Genomic DNA, 18,373 nt, shown 5'->3' with positions numbered 1-18,373 from the left:
AGAAACGGGATCTATAATTATAGATTTTGTTTTGCATTGAAAGTACTAGAGGCGATATGGAGTGAATATTTTTATGCGACAAGCTGAAAACCTATATGAAATCGTATAATTATAAATATCTCGCATTGAAAGCGAACAATATGAAGTGAATTCTGTTTCGCATAAGTGTTTGCCTAAATATATGCATATGTATGCGTAATAATATTTATGCAAATTATGTTCAATATTGAACCTTTCAAGATTCGCTTTGTACGTGTATCTTTATTTATTAATAACTCTTTGATAAATAATGAGCAACAGTTAAAGTTTTTTGAAGCTTATTTAGAGTTATAATCTTGACAATATATGTCAAGAACAATAAAATCATGATTAAATATTGTTTTCTTTCTACAAATAAATAATTATTTTATGAAAATATTAAGTGCATAATCAGCATTTGATTCTTATTAGCCCGCTTGTATTGTTTATTTTACATTACATTATCGAAAGCCGATTTCTATTTATTGAGACGTAAGAATTTTTACTTAACAGAAATTAAAAATGTAACGATTATTTTGCGACATTTGAGAAAGCCACAAAAATTATTCCTTTGTCATTTAAAATCCAAAAAATATGTTCTTTACTGCTATTCATAATATTTTTGATTCTTGAATCAATTTAATAGGATCATAATTTCAAAAAAGGAAGAGAACTAATGATAACGATTATTAAAATCAGAAACTTCAGCATTAGATAAAATATTTAAAGAATGTTAAATAAAATCAGATACATATAGAAAACAATATAAATTTTTTCTTAAAATTTCAGATTTAAGATGAAAAAACACATATATGAAAATACTGAAGACAAAATTTTAAAAGTTATACGCGAACCATTATTTAGATAAATACCATATATAAAGTAAATTAGTTCATAATATTTACATTTATATAATATGTTATGTTTTGATATTGCATTGTTGTCAAACTACCCCATTCCATCTTTACAAAAATAATCTCTTATATTCTTTTCGTATTTTTATTGCAGCAATATAAAAATTTTATTAGAATCTTGCGTTCTAATATTTTTTACAATTGGTTTACATTATCTAATAATTTATACTTGTATAGCTAGTTTTATCGATTTATATTATCATCAAACGCGAATAATGACATACAAAAAAAATATAAATAATAATTCACTTTGATATATTCTGCAAAAAAAAATTTACATGTTTTCTTGCTTCTACTACAATTGAACGCACGGAATTGGATCGTTAGTACTTTTTTCTGTGATTAAAAAATTATGCAATGCTATTTTATCAATTGATAATGCCTAAATATTAAATGCGATTTTTATATTCTTGTCTTTAATAAACAATAATTAAAAATTGGGTAAATTTATAATACATTCCCAAATTTGTATAATTGTTGTATAATTGTTATATACACTGACACACTTTAATCTTGTGTGAAAAGCTTCAAACGTACAGAATTTGATCGTATATAACAGAAAAAGACCGCTGTGTGTAATAGAGAGAAACGGACAGGTAGTTCAAGACGAGATAACGATGGTATTTCTTTTTTTAAAAGAAAATCTTGCACTTTCAAGACTTTTTTGCATTATAATATCACTTTTCGTATGATACATATAGAGCAATAATAAAGACACTTTCTTAATATAATTAATTTTACTATAAATAACATAATTTTATAATTTATAATTAGGTAAATATTTAGATTAACGTACCCACCTCCAATTACTTTGACCTTGATATAGGATTGGGAAGTAACGCGTTACTTGTAACGTCGTTACCGTTATAGTTACTTTTTTTCGGTAACGATCGTTACTTTTTTCTATTTGTAACAGTAACGGTAACGTCGTTACATTTTTATAGTAACGGTAACGAATTAGCCGTCACTTTTATCGTTATTTTTTAGTTCTTTATTATCTTATATCCACCCAATAGATGTATTTTTAAAAAAATATTTTGTAGTCTTCTATCGTAGGCTGCATTCTGATAGTCACTGCCAGTACTGAGAATCTATAGTAACGTAAATTATAGATTTTACAATACTGATAGTGAATATTGGAAAACACTCTTAATAATATCAACGTTTCTCTTATCAATATTTAAAAACAATGTTTAAAAATAAATATTTTCGACAAAATTGAAATTTGCAAATTACAATTTAAATTCCTATAAAGATGAGTATATTAAAAAGTAAAGATATTAACATAAAAAATTAGAATCATTAAATAAGTTTAATATAAATAAAAAACACTTGCTATATAGAGACTAATTTAGAGTTTTTAATTGTAACATAGATTATTACATTTAATATTGATTATTAAATAATTTTATAATCTAATAGCTTATTTTAGCATTACAAAAAACAAAAACATAACAAAAAAGTAAGAAATCGTTGCTTTCCAAGTAACGGTACCGGTAACGCGTTACTTTTTAAAATCAGTAACGAGTAACTGTAACGGTAACGCGTTACTTTTATAGAGTAATGTTCCCAACCCTGCCTTGACATATGTTGTCAAAATCACTGTCCTGAGTAACATCCAAGAGACTCGTTTAGCCATCGCTCGTTGTTCGTTAAAAAAGTTATTAATAAAAAATGTTTGAGAAATATAGCAGATATTTTAAGTATTCAAATATGGAAATAGTACATATATAAACAAAGAAAAGTTTTTTCAAGGAGTAAATCGTTGATATATTAAAGAGTCTTTTAAAACAGAAAATAGTTGCTTGGGTCCAAAACGAAATTTGTAATTGTTCTGTTCCACATGGGTTTTCGACTTTTCACACGAAGTAAGGTCTATTCCACACTCCTCCCCCCCTCTCCCCCCGTCCTTTGGCTTGAAACAAGCCGAAAATATTGGATGATTGCGTAAGTTCGTGCCCGATTTTCATAGATGGCATTAAGTTACTGCATGGCGGAGTTCTATTGTTTTCGTATGGTAATTGTTGCTTACACCGAATAGATGACGTTGTCTTATGTCAATTTAGCGTCAGATATTATTCAGATAAGTCCATTTGTGCATAAGAGAAATCATTAAAAATGGAGAACGAAAAGGTGCATTTGCGGCATGTAATGCCATATGAATTTAGGAAAGACGTGAGTGTTGGGATTGCACAAAAAAATATTCAAAGCGTTTATTTGGACCGCGCTCCTGCTCTACGAACAGTCAAAAAGTGGTTTGGCAGATTTCGAAATGGTGATTTCAACATGGAGGATCAACCCCGCTCTGGACGGCCTTCTGGCATTGATGATGACATTGTGCATGCCTTAGTGGAAAGAAACCCAAGGATTACAACTGAGGATATTGCTGAGAGGCTGAACATCGATAATTCAACCGCTTTTCGTCATTTAAAAAAGCTTGGATACATTTCCAAGCTTGATACGTGGGTGCCGCATCTCCTGACTGAAAGGAATAAGCTGCAGGAAAACTGCAGGAGTTGCAATGGGAAATTCTGCAGCACCCGCCATATTCTCCAGATATTGCGCCTTCAGATTTTTATCTGTTCCGGTCTTTGCAGAATAGTTTAAATAGCAAGAATCTCAATTCTGAGGAAGCTGTCGAAAACCATCTTACAAACTTTTTTCAAGAAAAATCAAGTTCTTTCTTCAAAAATGGAATCGACAAGCTTATAGATCGTTGGAAAACCATTGTAGAAAAGAATGGAGACTATATAATTGATTAATAAAAGTGTTATCTCTAAAATATAATCTATTGAAGTTTATATTTAAATCGGGGACGAACTTACGCAATCACCCAATAGATGCGCTGTAAAGTATATGCGTGGACGCAATAAGTCCCCTCCCCCCCCCTACGGCGGGGCTTTACTTTCGGAAAATATAACCTAACCCAAACCTATTTTTAATTTGAAACTAAAATGTGGTTTGGGTTAGGTTATATTTTTCGAAAGTGGAGCCCCCCCGTAGGGGAGGCGGAATCCACTGTGTCTACGCATATACTTTACGCATGCACTTTACGCGAAGCAAAGTTCTACATGGGTTCCACTATCCTATCTACATAATTATAGGGTGGACTTAGTTTAGCGTTGTAAAGTATATGCGTGGAGATGCAGTGGGAGTTCCATCCCTCCTATGGCAGAGCTTCCGGAAGATATAACTTAACCTAAACCTACTTCTGATTTAAAATTAAAATTGATGTCATCTATACGGTATCAGAGAATTACGTTCCATTTGTTAAACTTATTTTGTTAATAACTTTTTAATAAACAGCGACGGCTAAAACCTTTTGAATGTTACTCAGGACAATGACCTTGACAATATATGTCAAGGTCAAAGTCATTGGAGGTGGGTACGTTAACCTAAATATTTACCCATAATTATAATTAACTTGATATAAATAACATAATGAATATAACAGACGAGTATTTACACGATCAAACTGGCAATTTATTATTTGATTGTTACATCACAACGTTTCGACCATATGGTTTTGGTCCTTATCAAGTGAACTAAAATTACAATATTATAAATAATGATAATCACGTTACAAAAATGAAATAAATGAAATTATGTACCTGCGTTATAGTTAAAAAGTTGAAAGAGAAAAATCGATGTATCATAATGACACTGTGTCAACCTCTCTGTATGAGATACTGAGAAAGACTAAACGACTGGCGACATCTCGTAATTAAACATTAATTTTTACGCTCCTGGACCTAAATATGAAGTTCACACATTATGATCAGTTCTTCCAAGTGATTTCAATGCGGTTCGGTAACAATTACAAAACCTTGTTGAAGTCATGGATTAATGACAAGAAGAGGATCTGTACTGCGAATCAACAATTAATTTTAGAAGAAGATTTAATTCCAACGCATATTCAGAATTTAAAAGTGAACATCTTTTTTTATAGTAACGTTAACCGTAGAATCGAAAGTATTACGAAAAATTACCGTTATAGATTATTGAATTTAGAAATCAAATATCTTAATTTTAATCTAAATTACTTGCGTGCTGCAATTAGAAAGACGGAAAAAAAACTTTTCGATGGTTTATCACATGATCTGTTGCTTAGATTTTTTGACCTTGACAAACACAAGATTTTAGCATTTAACCACAGAATTAAGAATAATTTAACTAAAAAATTTCGTAATTTGACTTTTAGACACAACACAGTTTTTAATCCGTTTAGTAATATAGACAATTTACGATGGTAAATATCAGCAATAAGAATATTCCTGAGAGGGTTTTCGAGCTTTTAAGCCTTGGTGGTAATTTCGATTTATTTACCGTTGCATCAATCTCATAAAAAGGACCGTATTAGTATTGTATTTAAGACTGTGAAAAATTTAGAAACGAATATTTCAAATGAACTAATCGAGACAACTAGAATCTCATTTGTAAATTCTCTCGAGAGATTCTTGTGTAAAAATAAACATATTAACCTTTCAGATAGATACATTCTGAAGGGATTCTCTCTTTGCAAGAAATTTTTACATAATAACGATGATATTTTCGTTCCTAGAGCAGATAAAGGTCAAGTTACAGTAGTTATAGATAAGAAAGATTACTTGGAAAAAATGGAATCTATATTAAATGACCAATCTACGTACAAAAAATTGAACAAAGATCCAATTAGACAGTTAATTAACAGAATAAATCTCCTTATTAAATTTTGGCGCAATAACGGTTTAATAGATGAGTCCACATACAAATATTTAAACATTACTAACGGCAATTTGCCACGATGTTATGGACTGCCCAAAATTCATAAAACTGGTTTTCCATTATTGTATCGTCACTGAGTAGTCCGTTGTATAATGTATCGAAGTACATTCATGATATTTTACATAATTCTAATTTGCAACCCAAATCTCATATCAAAGATGGCTGGTCATTTGCTGCTGAAAGATAAACTTATTAATGATGACGAAATAATGATTTCACTTGACGTTACTACATTTACTAATATTCTTAAACAGTTAGTTTCGCGCGCTATCGAAAAACGTTGGAATAACATCGCTTCGAATACGAAATTTAACTTGCTTCAGTTTTTATATGCAGTGAAAATTGTTCTAGATTCGACTAGTTTTTCTTTTAACGGACAGTTTTATGAACAGATCTTTGATAATCCTATGGGATCTTCTTTATCACCTATTTTAGCAGATATTGTGATGGATGACTTGGAGACATTGTTTGAGTTTGTTGAGTTTTATTGTTCCTGTTTATTATAGATACGTGGATGATATCTTTGTCATCGTTCCACGTACAAAGGTTGACGAGATTAAGTTGATTTTCAATAGTTATTACCAACGCTTAAAATTCACGCATGAAATAGAATCAGATTCGTGTATTAACTTTTTGGACACCACTGTTATCTGTTCTAATGGAAAAATTTTAACTAATTGGTGCAGAAAACTTACTTGTTCCAGTAGATATATTAATTTTTATTCTAACCATCCTTTTAAATATAAAATGTACACCATTTTTAATCTCGTTGACCATGCTATTTTACAATGTGACGATCAGTTTCATGGTGAAAATATTGATATCGTGAAACGAATTTTTCTCAATAATTGTTTTCCGAGACACGTTATAAACCGTTATATTTATAAGAGACTTAATTTTTTGAAATAACGTAGTAATATTATTCCGAGTACCGAGGAAAATAGTGTAGACAAACCCTCCTATATTGCATTACCATTTGTTGAAGGTTTGTGACAATATCAGTCGATTTTTTAAAAATATAAGTTTTACGGTTATCTACAATATACCTAAAAAATTAAACTCATTGATTAAACGTGGTAAAGATGGACTGCCTATTAGTAATAGAATAAAAGTTGTTTATAAAATAAATTGCAAGAACTATAGTGCTTCATATATTAGCCAAAAAAGACATTCAAGTACCCGCGTCAAGGAACATTTTAATAACATAAAAATGCACGCAAGTAATCTTTCCGTATAATTAGCAAACACAAATTAGAATTTGATCATGACTTCGATTGGTCAGCGCCTGATATTCTGTATACCGAAAAACATGTAAGAAAGAGAGAAATAGCTGAAATGTTCTTTATTAAAAAATATGACAACATTATTAACTCTCAAAAGGACACAGAGAATTTAAATAACATATACGATAGATTAATAAAGATCGTTTAGTCTTTCTCAGTATCTCAAACAGAGAAATTGACATAGTGTCATTATGACATATCGATTTTTCTCTATCAACTTTTTAACTATAACGCAGGTACATAATTTCGTTTATTTCATTTCTGTAACGTGATTATCATTATTTATAATATTGTAATTTTAGTTCACTTGATAAGGACCAAAACCATATGGCCGAAACGTTGTAATGTAACAATTAAACAATAAATTGCCAGTTTGGTCGTGTAAACATTCGTTTATTAATTTCTCTACTTACGATATCTCGAAATTAAACATTAATAATTAATATAATTATCAAGCCATCGATCAATTAATTTAATCGGTCCAGCCGTTAGTGAGATTCTATTGGATCTAAGATCCTATTAGATCTAAGGAGATTATTATCTAAGGTACTCTGAATTGAGCGGCTCATATATAGAATACGATCGATCTGGCTGTTATATACACTTGACGCTAGTGTCTTTTATCATTTAATGAGAGATTCAATTAACTAAAGTACTTTAATTATTAAATTGTTTTTTATTTAACCTTAAAAAATTTGGCTATGCTTTTCTCGAATTAATTCTTTATGTAATATGTTAAGCATATTTTCTTCTGATATATCACAATTTTTACACCAAAAATATTTCTTTTACATTTCTTATAAGATTTATTTTTAACGAATATTTTTTTTTGTTATTGCTATAATTGTGGATGTTATTGAAAAAATCAATATTGTTATAATCAAAAAATTGTTTTAATTTTTATTGTTAAATTCTTAGTTTTAATTGTTCAATTGTTTTCTTTTTTCCAAATTATTAGTTATTGTTTAATTAGCAATGTATTTTGTGAGCCATGTAAAAATATTAATGTTATTCATTTTTTCTGAAGAATATTATTATTCAATATTAATATAATTACGTTAAGTTGAATCAATTAGCATAGAATATTGCATCAATATGCATCCTCGTATAATTGTTATTGAAACCTTAGAATTATATGTTAATGAGCAATATGCTTGATCATGTATTTTTCAATGATATTCAGAATTCATAAGAATTGCTCTTGATTTATTATCAACAAATTTTTTCTCGTAAAACGTGCATACAACTATATAAAATGCATATTAATTCGACGTACGTTAACATTTTTAAGAATGATGAGATATTTATCTGATTTTGTCCTCAAATTATTTTCCATTAATTTCTTTGCATATTTATTAATTTACATTATAATTTGTAATTTATAATTTTACTAAGATAATAATGGAGTTAATGTTTTGTGTGCACACACATACACAAAATATTACCTCCATTAATATTTTCATAAAATTATAAATTATAATATAAATTAATAAATATGTAACAAGATTTAAGGAAAATAATTTGCTCATACTTTGTGATAAAATCAAAATTATTGATTATGCGCGCGCGTATAAATGTGTATTATTAATTAATTTTTATATTATTATACCATATATTATATGATATACCATATAATCTTTCCATTTTGGAAAAACGGATTAACAAAGAGATAAAATTATTCGATTTAAAAAAGAAGAGATATTTACTATGATATATTGATTGTTTTTAGAAATATTTTGAGTGTTTTTGGAAATATTTTGTTCTGTTTCAGAATAAGGCTAATTGCGATTTATATATTTGACCTGCAAATTGCCTGTCGTAGAAAAGACTGTAATGCTGTGTACATGTGAAAATCATGGCGCTTTAACATTCGATATAAATCGAAATGTTTTCCTTTAAAATTTTATATTGGGCAACAAGCACTTTACATGAGTATTATTTTAAACATTTTCAACGCCACATATTCGCTCCCGATAATCGATCTTCAAAATTTTATTGCACTCTCCTGGATGTAAAGCATTAGCTAAAGAATCCGATCGTATATATTTTTGACATTTATCTGAAACACGCTTTTATTCATCGCTCGAGATGAAACATTTTTCTGTTTTTTTTTATTATTGAGTCAGATTTATTTTTGAATCGGTCTTTGAATATCACACAATTTATGCACATTAAATGACAGGCATTAAATATGTACCGCTTTTTGGAATCATACTCACTATGAAATGCTTGCGTAAGAAGGGCACAATAAATAATTGCCACGGAAAGATCTGTGAGACCTTCTATCGTTAGGTCAGGGTCAAGGACGTATTACCGCGAGAACGGTTTTGCTGCGTACTCGAGACTTTACTGAGGATTTCAGATTTACCTCGGTCATGGTCAGCGTATTTTCCACTTTTTCGAAATCTGTTTTCAACAGTTCTAATATTCTTTCAACATTATCGATAATATGACAATTTTGTCATAATTTACTTTCGATTGTGAATAACTGAATTTTTTTTTAAATGCAGAAAATGGAAACACATACAATATACACTGCTGTTTTACTATTTGAAGAGAGAAAAATATATATTTTATAATAATTGTAATTATTTAAGTAAAATATATACCTATTTGAATTATATTAGTTTACTATGCACATAAGAATAATGAATAAACTTTGGTTTATTTTCTTTAATTAAATGATAATATAGTGTATCATATTTATTGTAATTGCGTAAGTCTGTAGAAATTGGATATAATTTAGACAATTTCAGTTTTTTATGCGAGAATGAAAATTGAATATTTTAATATTATGTACATTGTATAAAGATTAGATAGAATTGGATATGTTCAATACTAATTATATTTAAAAATTATATTTGCCTTATTTATTATTTAAATAAAACATTTTTCTTTATACATATATGATTGACATTATGTACTTGAAACATATATGTTATATACATATGTACAACCGATAATATCGTTTTTTTTTTTAGAAATATATATAATTTGAATTTTTTTATATGTGTCTTTTCTTTACGCAAAGGTATTAAAAAATATGTTTTTTTTTCTCTTTTTAAATATTGTTTTCTGCACAATAGTTCACGAGGTGCATAATTTAATTTTTCTAAATCTTTTAATTCTCTGTGTGTGTGTGTGTTTTTATTATTATTATTATTATTAATTGAGTAAATGAAAATTTCCAAAATTTCGATTTTGGATTTTGCATCGTTGCATATCTCCATTCATGATACATATGGAATAATAATAAAGATACTTATATATTATTTAGATTTAGACCCAAGCTATCGATTAAAATCTAATAAGAACTCGGACGGTCCAGCTAATATTGAAATTCGATAATTTAAAATTCTCGCAATTGGACGACTGGCGTATAAACACATAATTTGTCTCGTTGTTGCTGTGCGTAACTTGACGCGAAACAATTACACAATACTATATCTCTTGATTCATATTGCAAAACATGTATTGCATATATAATATATCAGTATACAATATAATATAATGGTTAACATGATTCGCTGAGGCAGACTTTTGTTAAATTATTTTCTTTTTTATTATAATTCATTGAAAATTAATATATACAAAAGTACGGAAAATATCTGCAAAACAGGGATAATCTATATTTATGCTTGAAAATTATATAATTTATTATATGCAGATTTTTTTTGATTGTGTATTCACGAATTTATTCTTTATTGAATATTTTAATTGTTTTTTGCTTTTAATTACATACTATAATAAAGCAACATGCTAGTAATTATCTTACTGCGTGGAACAAGCTCAGGTTCAATTATTTAAAGAGGAACTCCATATCGGTATATTAATATATTTATGTTGGAATATTGCTTTATCTCTATTAAAGTTATAATCATCAAAATTTTTCTGAATATTGCTTCTGCTATCGTATATGTGTGACATGTTGATTATAAAGAAACTTTTTTATTCTAGTTTATATTTTTAACATACATGTTTTATTGATCACATATTAATCTTTTTGCTTTAATTTTTAATATATAATAACTAAGAAAGAGACTAAATCTGACGAAATAAGATCTTATTTTCTCTCATTCTTCGATGGACGTCCTTTTATGTTAAAAAATCTGTCAAGGAATATTCTCGCTGCTTGACCTTCTCTTGAATCTTTTACAGGGTTCTGACATTTATATCTCCATCTTTGCAAAGACTTTTAGTTTCCTTCAATATCTACCTTCGTCAAAAACCCCTTATCCACAAAGTTGATATAGATGTGACATGTGTCTTTTTATTGATAAGGAATAATCAAAGGATCTATCTTCGCTGATCATATAATTTCAATGTGCTGTTATTAAGGGACAGAATTCAAATATTTATTGTTTTATGTCATATTCATTTTGAATGTCTGGAGATCTAAATATAGGAGATCTAATTAAGATAGATTTTTTTATACATAGTTTCGTTTGGTAATTCAGATACATTTATGAATAAATTTAGCATCCCATTTTCAGAATTTTGAATTTGAATCCTATTTTTGAATTTTATAATTAATAAAATTCGAATTGTTTCTCAAGAAGCTTTAAAGCTCCAGATAAGTTTTCGGAAAGCGTTATGATGGATTATCGAATACTACGAGGATTTTATTGTTGAAACCGCGTTTACAATTTATTATATTTGATTTTCTTATGCATCCCCAATTTAATGCTAAATAAATAACTCAATAATACTACCATTTATTAATAGTATTAATTTTGATAATTTTAATTTATTTTTAATTTAATTGTTTATTACTAATCATTAATAGATTATCAATTATTTTTAATTTTTTTGAAGACAATTATTTTTGCGTTTTGCATTTTCCGTGCATGGCTCTTATTAGCCGGTTTTTTATTCGTGTATATGCATACTCAAATATAAATTACATATTAATAAGTGAAAAAATATCCAACATAAAATAATTAGTAAATAACATATTTGTATATATTAACAGAAATATAATAAGTTGTATAAAAATATAGATTTAAATTTATAATAACTGTAATATGTACTTAAAATAAATGTAAATATTTTAACAATAAATCTATTTATTATAAATTTTTGTTTTATAAAAAACAAAAATTCAGAGTAAAACCGTATTGTTACATTAATAATAGTCTCATAAATTGGTCTATAAATTACTTTAATTGTACTTCATTTTCAAATGTTCGAAAATAAGATTTTGAGAAATAGGTGTTAATTTTATAGAGAGATATCTAAAGTAAGCGCCCGTTAATATATTTACTCCATTAAATTTGAAAACGCAAGATTTTATAAAATGCATCACAAAGTGACAAATTTAATAAAATTTGTTATTATATAGAAATAATATATAATGAAAATACAATCTTGCAGAAATATCGCAAATATATTACTCTATAATAATATTAATATTTCATTTTTATTATAATATTTTGCTTACCAACCTGTAATGCCGTTATGCTTTCCTGATGATCAGATCCCGCATATGGTGGATACAATTGGGCCAAACACATGACTGCTTCGTTGCAAAATTTTAGGCCCATTACTTCTTCGTCTTCTCTTCCGTAGCGGAAAGTTAGTGTAACTTGTCCAAAAACCTGCAAAAATTACATTTCAATTTATATTTAATGTAATGCAATTAATTTGTAATATGATCTGTAATGATACAATGTGGAATACACGTGGATTTTATTCTAAAACAAAAATATATTTTTATTTATCTTAAAAATATCTTTCAAATTTTAATTATTACAAAATAAACTAAATTATATATATTGTTGTATAAAGAAATTTAATACATCAAGAATTTTATGTGTGTATGTGCGCGCGCGCGTGTGTGTGTGTGTGTGTGTATTCAAATATATATTATATACATATCTTGCATAAAATCTAAAAAAAAATAAATATACAAACTTGCCGAGATTTTGGAAACAAATGCAGTATTTGAATAATATTTTAACGTCATAATGTTTCTTCTATTAAGTACATAGTTTTTTTCCTATATTCTAACGATTAGAATATGTATAGTGCAGAGGCATATCTACGGAAGATAGCTCCTATGGCAAGCACTGAAATTACGCCCCTGTCCAAACATATGGCACATCTTTTAACTTACCATAATATCAGTTCAAAAATACAAGTCAAGCTTTTTAATCTTTTATTTATCACAGTATGTTACTACATGAAAATTATAACTGCATTTTCCTTGCTTTCATTATTGCAAATTGGTCTATGATGTGCTCAAAGTAAGTTTTTTTCAGTTTCCTCTCGTTCTATTGTATATTCAGCAGAGCAAGATCACACAGTCTGCCTTGATCCATGGAGGCTCTCAAACACGAAAGTATTAATGTTAACTTGCGGAATGATCTTTTACAGCTGGCGATGGAAATTGTGATAGTTAGCATTATCTGAATAGTAATCTGAAGATCTGAGAAAACGCTCTCATCTCCATATTGTACAATAAATTCAAGAAGCTTTTCAGGTCTTGATATTTTCATGTTGATAGTAATATTCTGCAATCCAAAATTTCTTCGTATAGCTGCTGCCCATTAATATCATAACTGTAAAAATCGCTTAAATTTTCGCACTTTATCTTTAGATTGCTATTGTCGGCATCGTAACACAGTCTTTCGACATCGAGAAGAAACCCAAACTTGGCGTCAATGTCAAACGAATAAACCTTTCGTCCATTTCTCTGTAAAGACGATCGAGTGTTCCTTTCATGACTCTTTCTATTTCTTAACTGTTAATCCATCATCTCTCGAGTTTTCACCAGCCATTTGTCTCTTTCGTCTTTGACGTCTTTCAACTTTAACATTCCATTCTTGACAGAGGCCAAGTCTTTCTTCGAGTGATTTACTTCTCTTTCATCATCAAAATGTCCTCGGAGGGCTTTCAAATCCAGGACAGCATCGTGGAAGTTCATGCTAGGATCTTGTTGCCTCTTTTGAACACGACCCAGCAAGCAAAATGATGCAAACTTTGCAGCAAACTGCAGCATACCTTTACAGCAAAATTATGACAAGGTGTGTCCGGAAAAAGCTTAGCTTTTGCTGGCAAGGCTTGTCGCAATATTGTGATGCACATTTGACGCAAATAATAGAGCAAACCTTGCTGTGCACGGCATGACAGATAATTTGTGGCAAGAACAGGACAAACCTTGCTGTGCACGGCATGACAGCAAATTTATGGCAAGAATAGAGCAAACCTTGCCGTGTAGGACATGATAGCAAATTTGTGGTAATTTTCTGTATAGGATGATTCAGAAACTCTGCGACAAACTCTGAGGAACGATAAATCTCGCAGAGAGGAATATTTTTTGTGAAACAATTCATCATGTTTTTTGACGCGTTGTTTAAGAATATGCAACTGCGCAGACAAGAGACTTAGGTGACATTTACAATATTATAATTATGAGATGATGATAATATATGAATAATTGAAAATGAATTCATAATATGATGAATATATAAATTTTATATATATATTTACATTTTAAGTAAACAATAAACGAATAATTTAAATTTTTTCAGACATTTATCTGCCTGATCTAAAAAGTCCAAAAAGCAATCAGTTCAATATCTGAATTCCCTATGTTTGGGATTGTATCAGTAATTGAACTGATAGAAATAATTATATTTTTAATCTTTTGCTAGTTGCTTTTTGCAAGCTTTATATATTTCTCATGATTAAAAATCAAATACGAGATGGATGCATATAGCGCGTTACATAGCGAAGAACAAACGAACTATAAGCTGAATACTATGTTTTTGTAAAGTTTGTAATAAAGTAAAGTTGTAAATTTGCTGTCATACCGTACATGGCAAGGTTTGTTCTGTTATTTGCATAAATTTTGAATCTCGTTGTGCTAGAGTATATTTTGCTCTGTTCTTTTCGTAAATATGTTATCATATTGTGTACAATAAGGTTTGCTCTGTTCTTGTCGTAAATTTGCTATTATAGCGTGTATAACAAGATTTGCTACTAATTGACGTAAAGTTTGTGTTACACCGTGAATAGCATCATACGTGTTCTTCTATACGTGTTCTTCTATCGAAAAGTCATCTTTCATTTTTTTTTATAATGCTTAATAAAGGAGTTCTTATTGAGTAAAGTCTGGTCAATCAGCGCCAACCTTTAGCCAGGCGCACATCGGTGAGTCGCGCACCGGGAAGTGTGCGCTGCCGCATACTATCAGGCGCATGGCTCATCGACGTGCGTCCGACTAAAGATTGGTGCTGAGAGAGAGAGTCGCCAGATTTTACTCAATAATAACTCCTTTATTAAGCGTTATAAAAAAAATGATACATGACTTTTCGACTCAGTTTGGTCCGCTCTATCTGCACACAAGTATTGTCCCAAATGATTTAGGACACCCTATATACGAGACTGTTGTATAACATGAATGAAATATTATAGAAATATAAATAGAACCTCTTGCAAAAACTTAGGTAGCAACTTGTTAGATTGTTGTTTAAGCTTTTATATATATTGATGTCTACCGTGGTTGAGAAAGGACGTTGGGTCGTATCAGGTTAATAAAAATTGCGCCCCCCTTCAGGTGGCGCCCAGGTCATGTGCCATACTTACCATACCCTAGATATGCCTCTGATATAATGCGCGATTCGCAGGCAAATTTTAATTGTATCCGATTGAATATAATATTTTATAGAAAAATAAAGCTTTATATTTGATAACAACAAATATATTTGACGTTATATCTTTATTGAATAAGAATTTAGTAGGATTATTTACGAGTTCAAAAAATTTTTTAGTTCGATTGCTGAAGAGATCATACGTTCTAGCAATTGCAATAAGAATAACATTTTTTCAAGACAAATATTAAATAATAATAATTGTATGTATCGTTTTATGTGCCTTACCCTTTTTTCCTGTAAGTAGTCGGGATCAACCAAGAGAACGCCTTGAAGTTTGTCGATTTTGGCTTCACTGACAATAAGATCTCTACTAGCTAGGTAAAGTGTCAATTTATTATTCGGTGATGATTTCTTGTATACTCTGTAGATCAGAAAAAATGTTTCGTGTTAGAGGAAGATTAACTTAAAGGACATATGTAGATGTCAGATACGGATGGTATTTTGTAGAATAAGAGAATTTGTTCAATTCCTTCTGCTTCATTCTATGAAAAAGAATATTTAAATCTTCTGAGAATAGAATATAAATACGTTACAAACTTATTTATTGAACTTAGAGCTTGAATATTTAATGATGAGAATATATATAAATTTATATGTAAACAATGTTTAATATATAACTTATATATTACTACATAATATATAACTTATACTATATTACATAATTTATATTTGTTATATGTATATTTTGTAAAATATCATAACTTAAAGTATAAATTCAACTACAAATATGATATAATAGTATCACGATTCAAAATATTGAACTTCTCTCAAAAAAGAAATATCGTGTACACATTGGCACGGTTCATCTCAAAATAATGATAGCATCAATCCACAAATAACACGAGTTAGCTAAAGATAGTAGCACTTATCACGAAGAAACAAAAGTATCCGGTTTGACCCGCCTACCCGGTTTTACCCTATTTTTCCTCTACATACACATTTCGTTGAGCTTACGTTGGATCTCTTTTGTCAAAATTTCTTGATGCTCTTTTCATGCAAAGCATATAATTATTCTTTGCTAATTATATATATTTAAAAAGTGAAAAAAAAGTTTCGAGTATATTTACATTTTGAATTTTGCAGCATCAAGTTTTTCTCTAATTAAAAAGTTATATTATACTTAATTTTTTTTAATAAAAAAATTCTTTCACTTAAATATGTTCTATTATTTTAATCACATTGTAATTTGATACAATTTTTAATATTAGAAATAATAATAAACAAATTCTGTAACACAAATTTTTACTAGTTAGCGCAATATTTATATCATGTATCTTACTATTTTTATAGAAAATTAAAACGACTATTTTATAAAACAGGTTTTTAGTTTAAATATGACAATGCTTTTGTATTAAAATAATTAAAATAACACTATTTTGTATAAAAATTTTTCACAACAAATTGAAATAACATTATTTTATATAAGAGTTTTTTTATAGCAAAGTGCGCGTGCACTTGGCGCTTTTTTCACTTTTTTTTTAAAAAAGGTAATTTTTTAGAAGTTATATCATTTTTTTGTGTTATATACATGTTTTGCTACTATACGCATGCTTACGAGCAGTCAGATAAAATGAATATATCTATTGTATTTCTGAATTATAAAAAGCAAGCTTTTTATTTCTTTGATTTCTACAACTGTTCGATTGAACAATATCTATTTGTACATTCTTTTTTAAAAAAAATTATTATAATTAAAATTAAAATATATTACTATTGTATATGCTTGTGCTATATGTTATAAATTGTTTGACTAATCCATCTTATATCTTGATCATCCCTCTATAAAAAAGGTATGTTAATTGAGTGAATTTAGTTTGTATTGAATAATTGAGGCCTCTTTTCCGCGATGCTGATTAGTTCTCTCGACGTTTGCGTCGCAGCGCGCTTCGTGTCGCCTGTATGGCTGTCATCGCCAAGTCGCTTGCTTCACTCGTTCGTGTGACTTGTTTCACTCGTGTCGTTTGACAGTTTATATAATTTGACAATTTGACAATTATATAAAGAAAATAAAGTTAAATATACTTAAAGTTAATATAAAAGGAAAAAGAAAGAAGGAAAGAGAGATAAAAGAGAGAGAGAGAGAGAGAGAGAGAGAGAGAGAGAGAGAGAGAGAGGGAGAGAAAGAGAAGGAGTTAAAATTAAAAAAGGAGTATAAGCAAAAAAGAGGAAGAAAGACAAAAGGAAAAAAGGAGAATAAATATAATATCAAATAATAATATTATTCAGTATTATTAAATATATTGTTAAATATTATTAAGAAATACTATCAAAAATTATCAATATTATCTAATTTATTTAATTTTAAGAGAGAGAGAGAGAGAGAGAGAGAGAGAGAGAGAGAGAAAAAGAAAGATCGAGGGGAAAAAAAAGGATAGTTTATTTAAAATTAACGAAGAGAAAGAATAAGCAAAAGAGAGGGAGGGAGAGAGAAAGAGACAGAAGGAAAATAAATATAATATCAGGTAATAATATTGTTTAGTATTATTAAATATTATTAAGAAATATTATTAAAAATTATTAATATTATTTATTTTATTTAATTTTAAGAGAGAGAGGGAAAGAGAGAATGAAAGAGCGAAGATAAACAAAGGATAGTTTATTTAAAATTAAAGAAGAAGAAGAATAAGCAAGAGAGAAAGAGAGAGAGAGAGGGGGAGGTGATAAAGGATGAGGTAGTGAGGAGGGGGAGAGAGATGATGAGGGAGAGTGAGAGGGTAGAGAGAGAGGGTGGTGAGAG

The 18,373-nt window shown here is 28.8% G+C and overlaps 2 protein-coding genes across 3 annotated transcripts in view; one reads left to right on the top strand and one right to left on the bottom strand.

The window, feature by feature from the left end:
- LOC138934804 (14 kDa phosphohistidine phosphatase) overlaps window positions 1-18,373 on the top strand; it is a 100,348-nt gene that overhangs the window by 19,107 nt on the left and 62,868 nt on the right. The gene's annotated exons all lie outside the window — the stretch shown is intronic.
- Window positions 1-18,373, bottom strand: part of LOC138934803 (phosrestin-2) — a 60,485-nt gene that overhangs the window by 13,050 nt on the left and 29,062 nt on the right. For both annotated transcript variants that reach the window (XM_070298892.1, XM_070298891.1), the window contains 2 exons: window positions 15,862-15,997; window positions 12,424-12,576 (listed from right to left, as the gene is read on the bottom strand). In XM_070298892.1, the coding sequence (XP_070154993.1) occupies window positions 12,424-12,576; window positions 15,862-15,997 (289 nt within the window). The remainder of the gene's footprint in view (window positions 1-12,423; window positions 12,577-15,861; window positions 15,998-18,373) is intronic.

The sequence above is a fragment of the Polyergus mexicanus genome, unplaced genomic scaffold (genome assembly GCF_030449975.1).
Source record: "Polyergus mexicanus isolate NDT 795.1 unplaced genomic scaffold, iyPolMexi1.0 SCAF_7, whole genome shotgun sequence".
Classification (NCBI taxonomy): domain Eukaryota; kingdom Metazoa; phylum Arthropoda; class Insecta; order Hymenoptera; family Formicidae; genus Polyergus; species Polyergus mexicanus.
The sequence above is the reverse complement of the archived record's forward strand: the minus strand, read 5'-3'. Positions and strand labels throughout refer to the sequence as shown.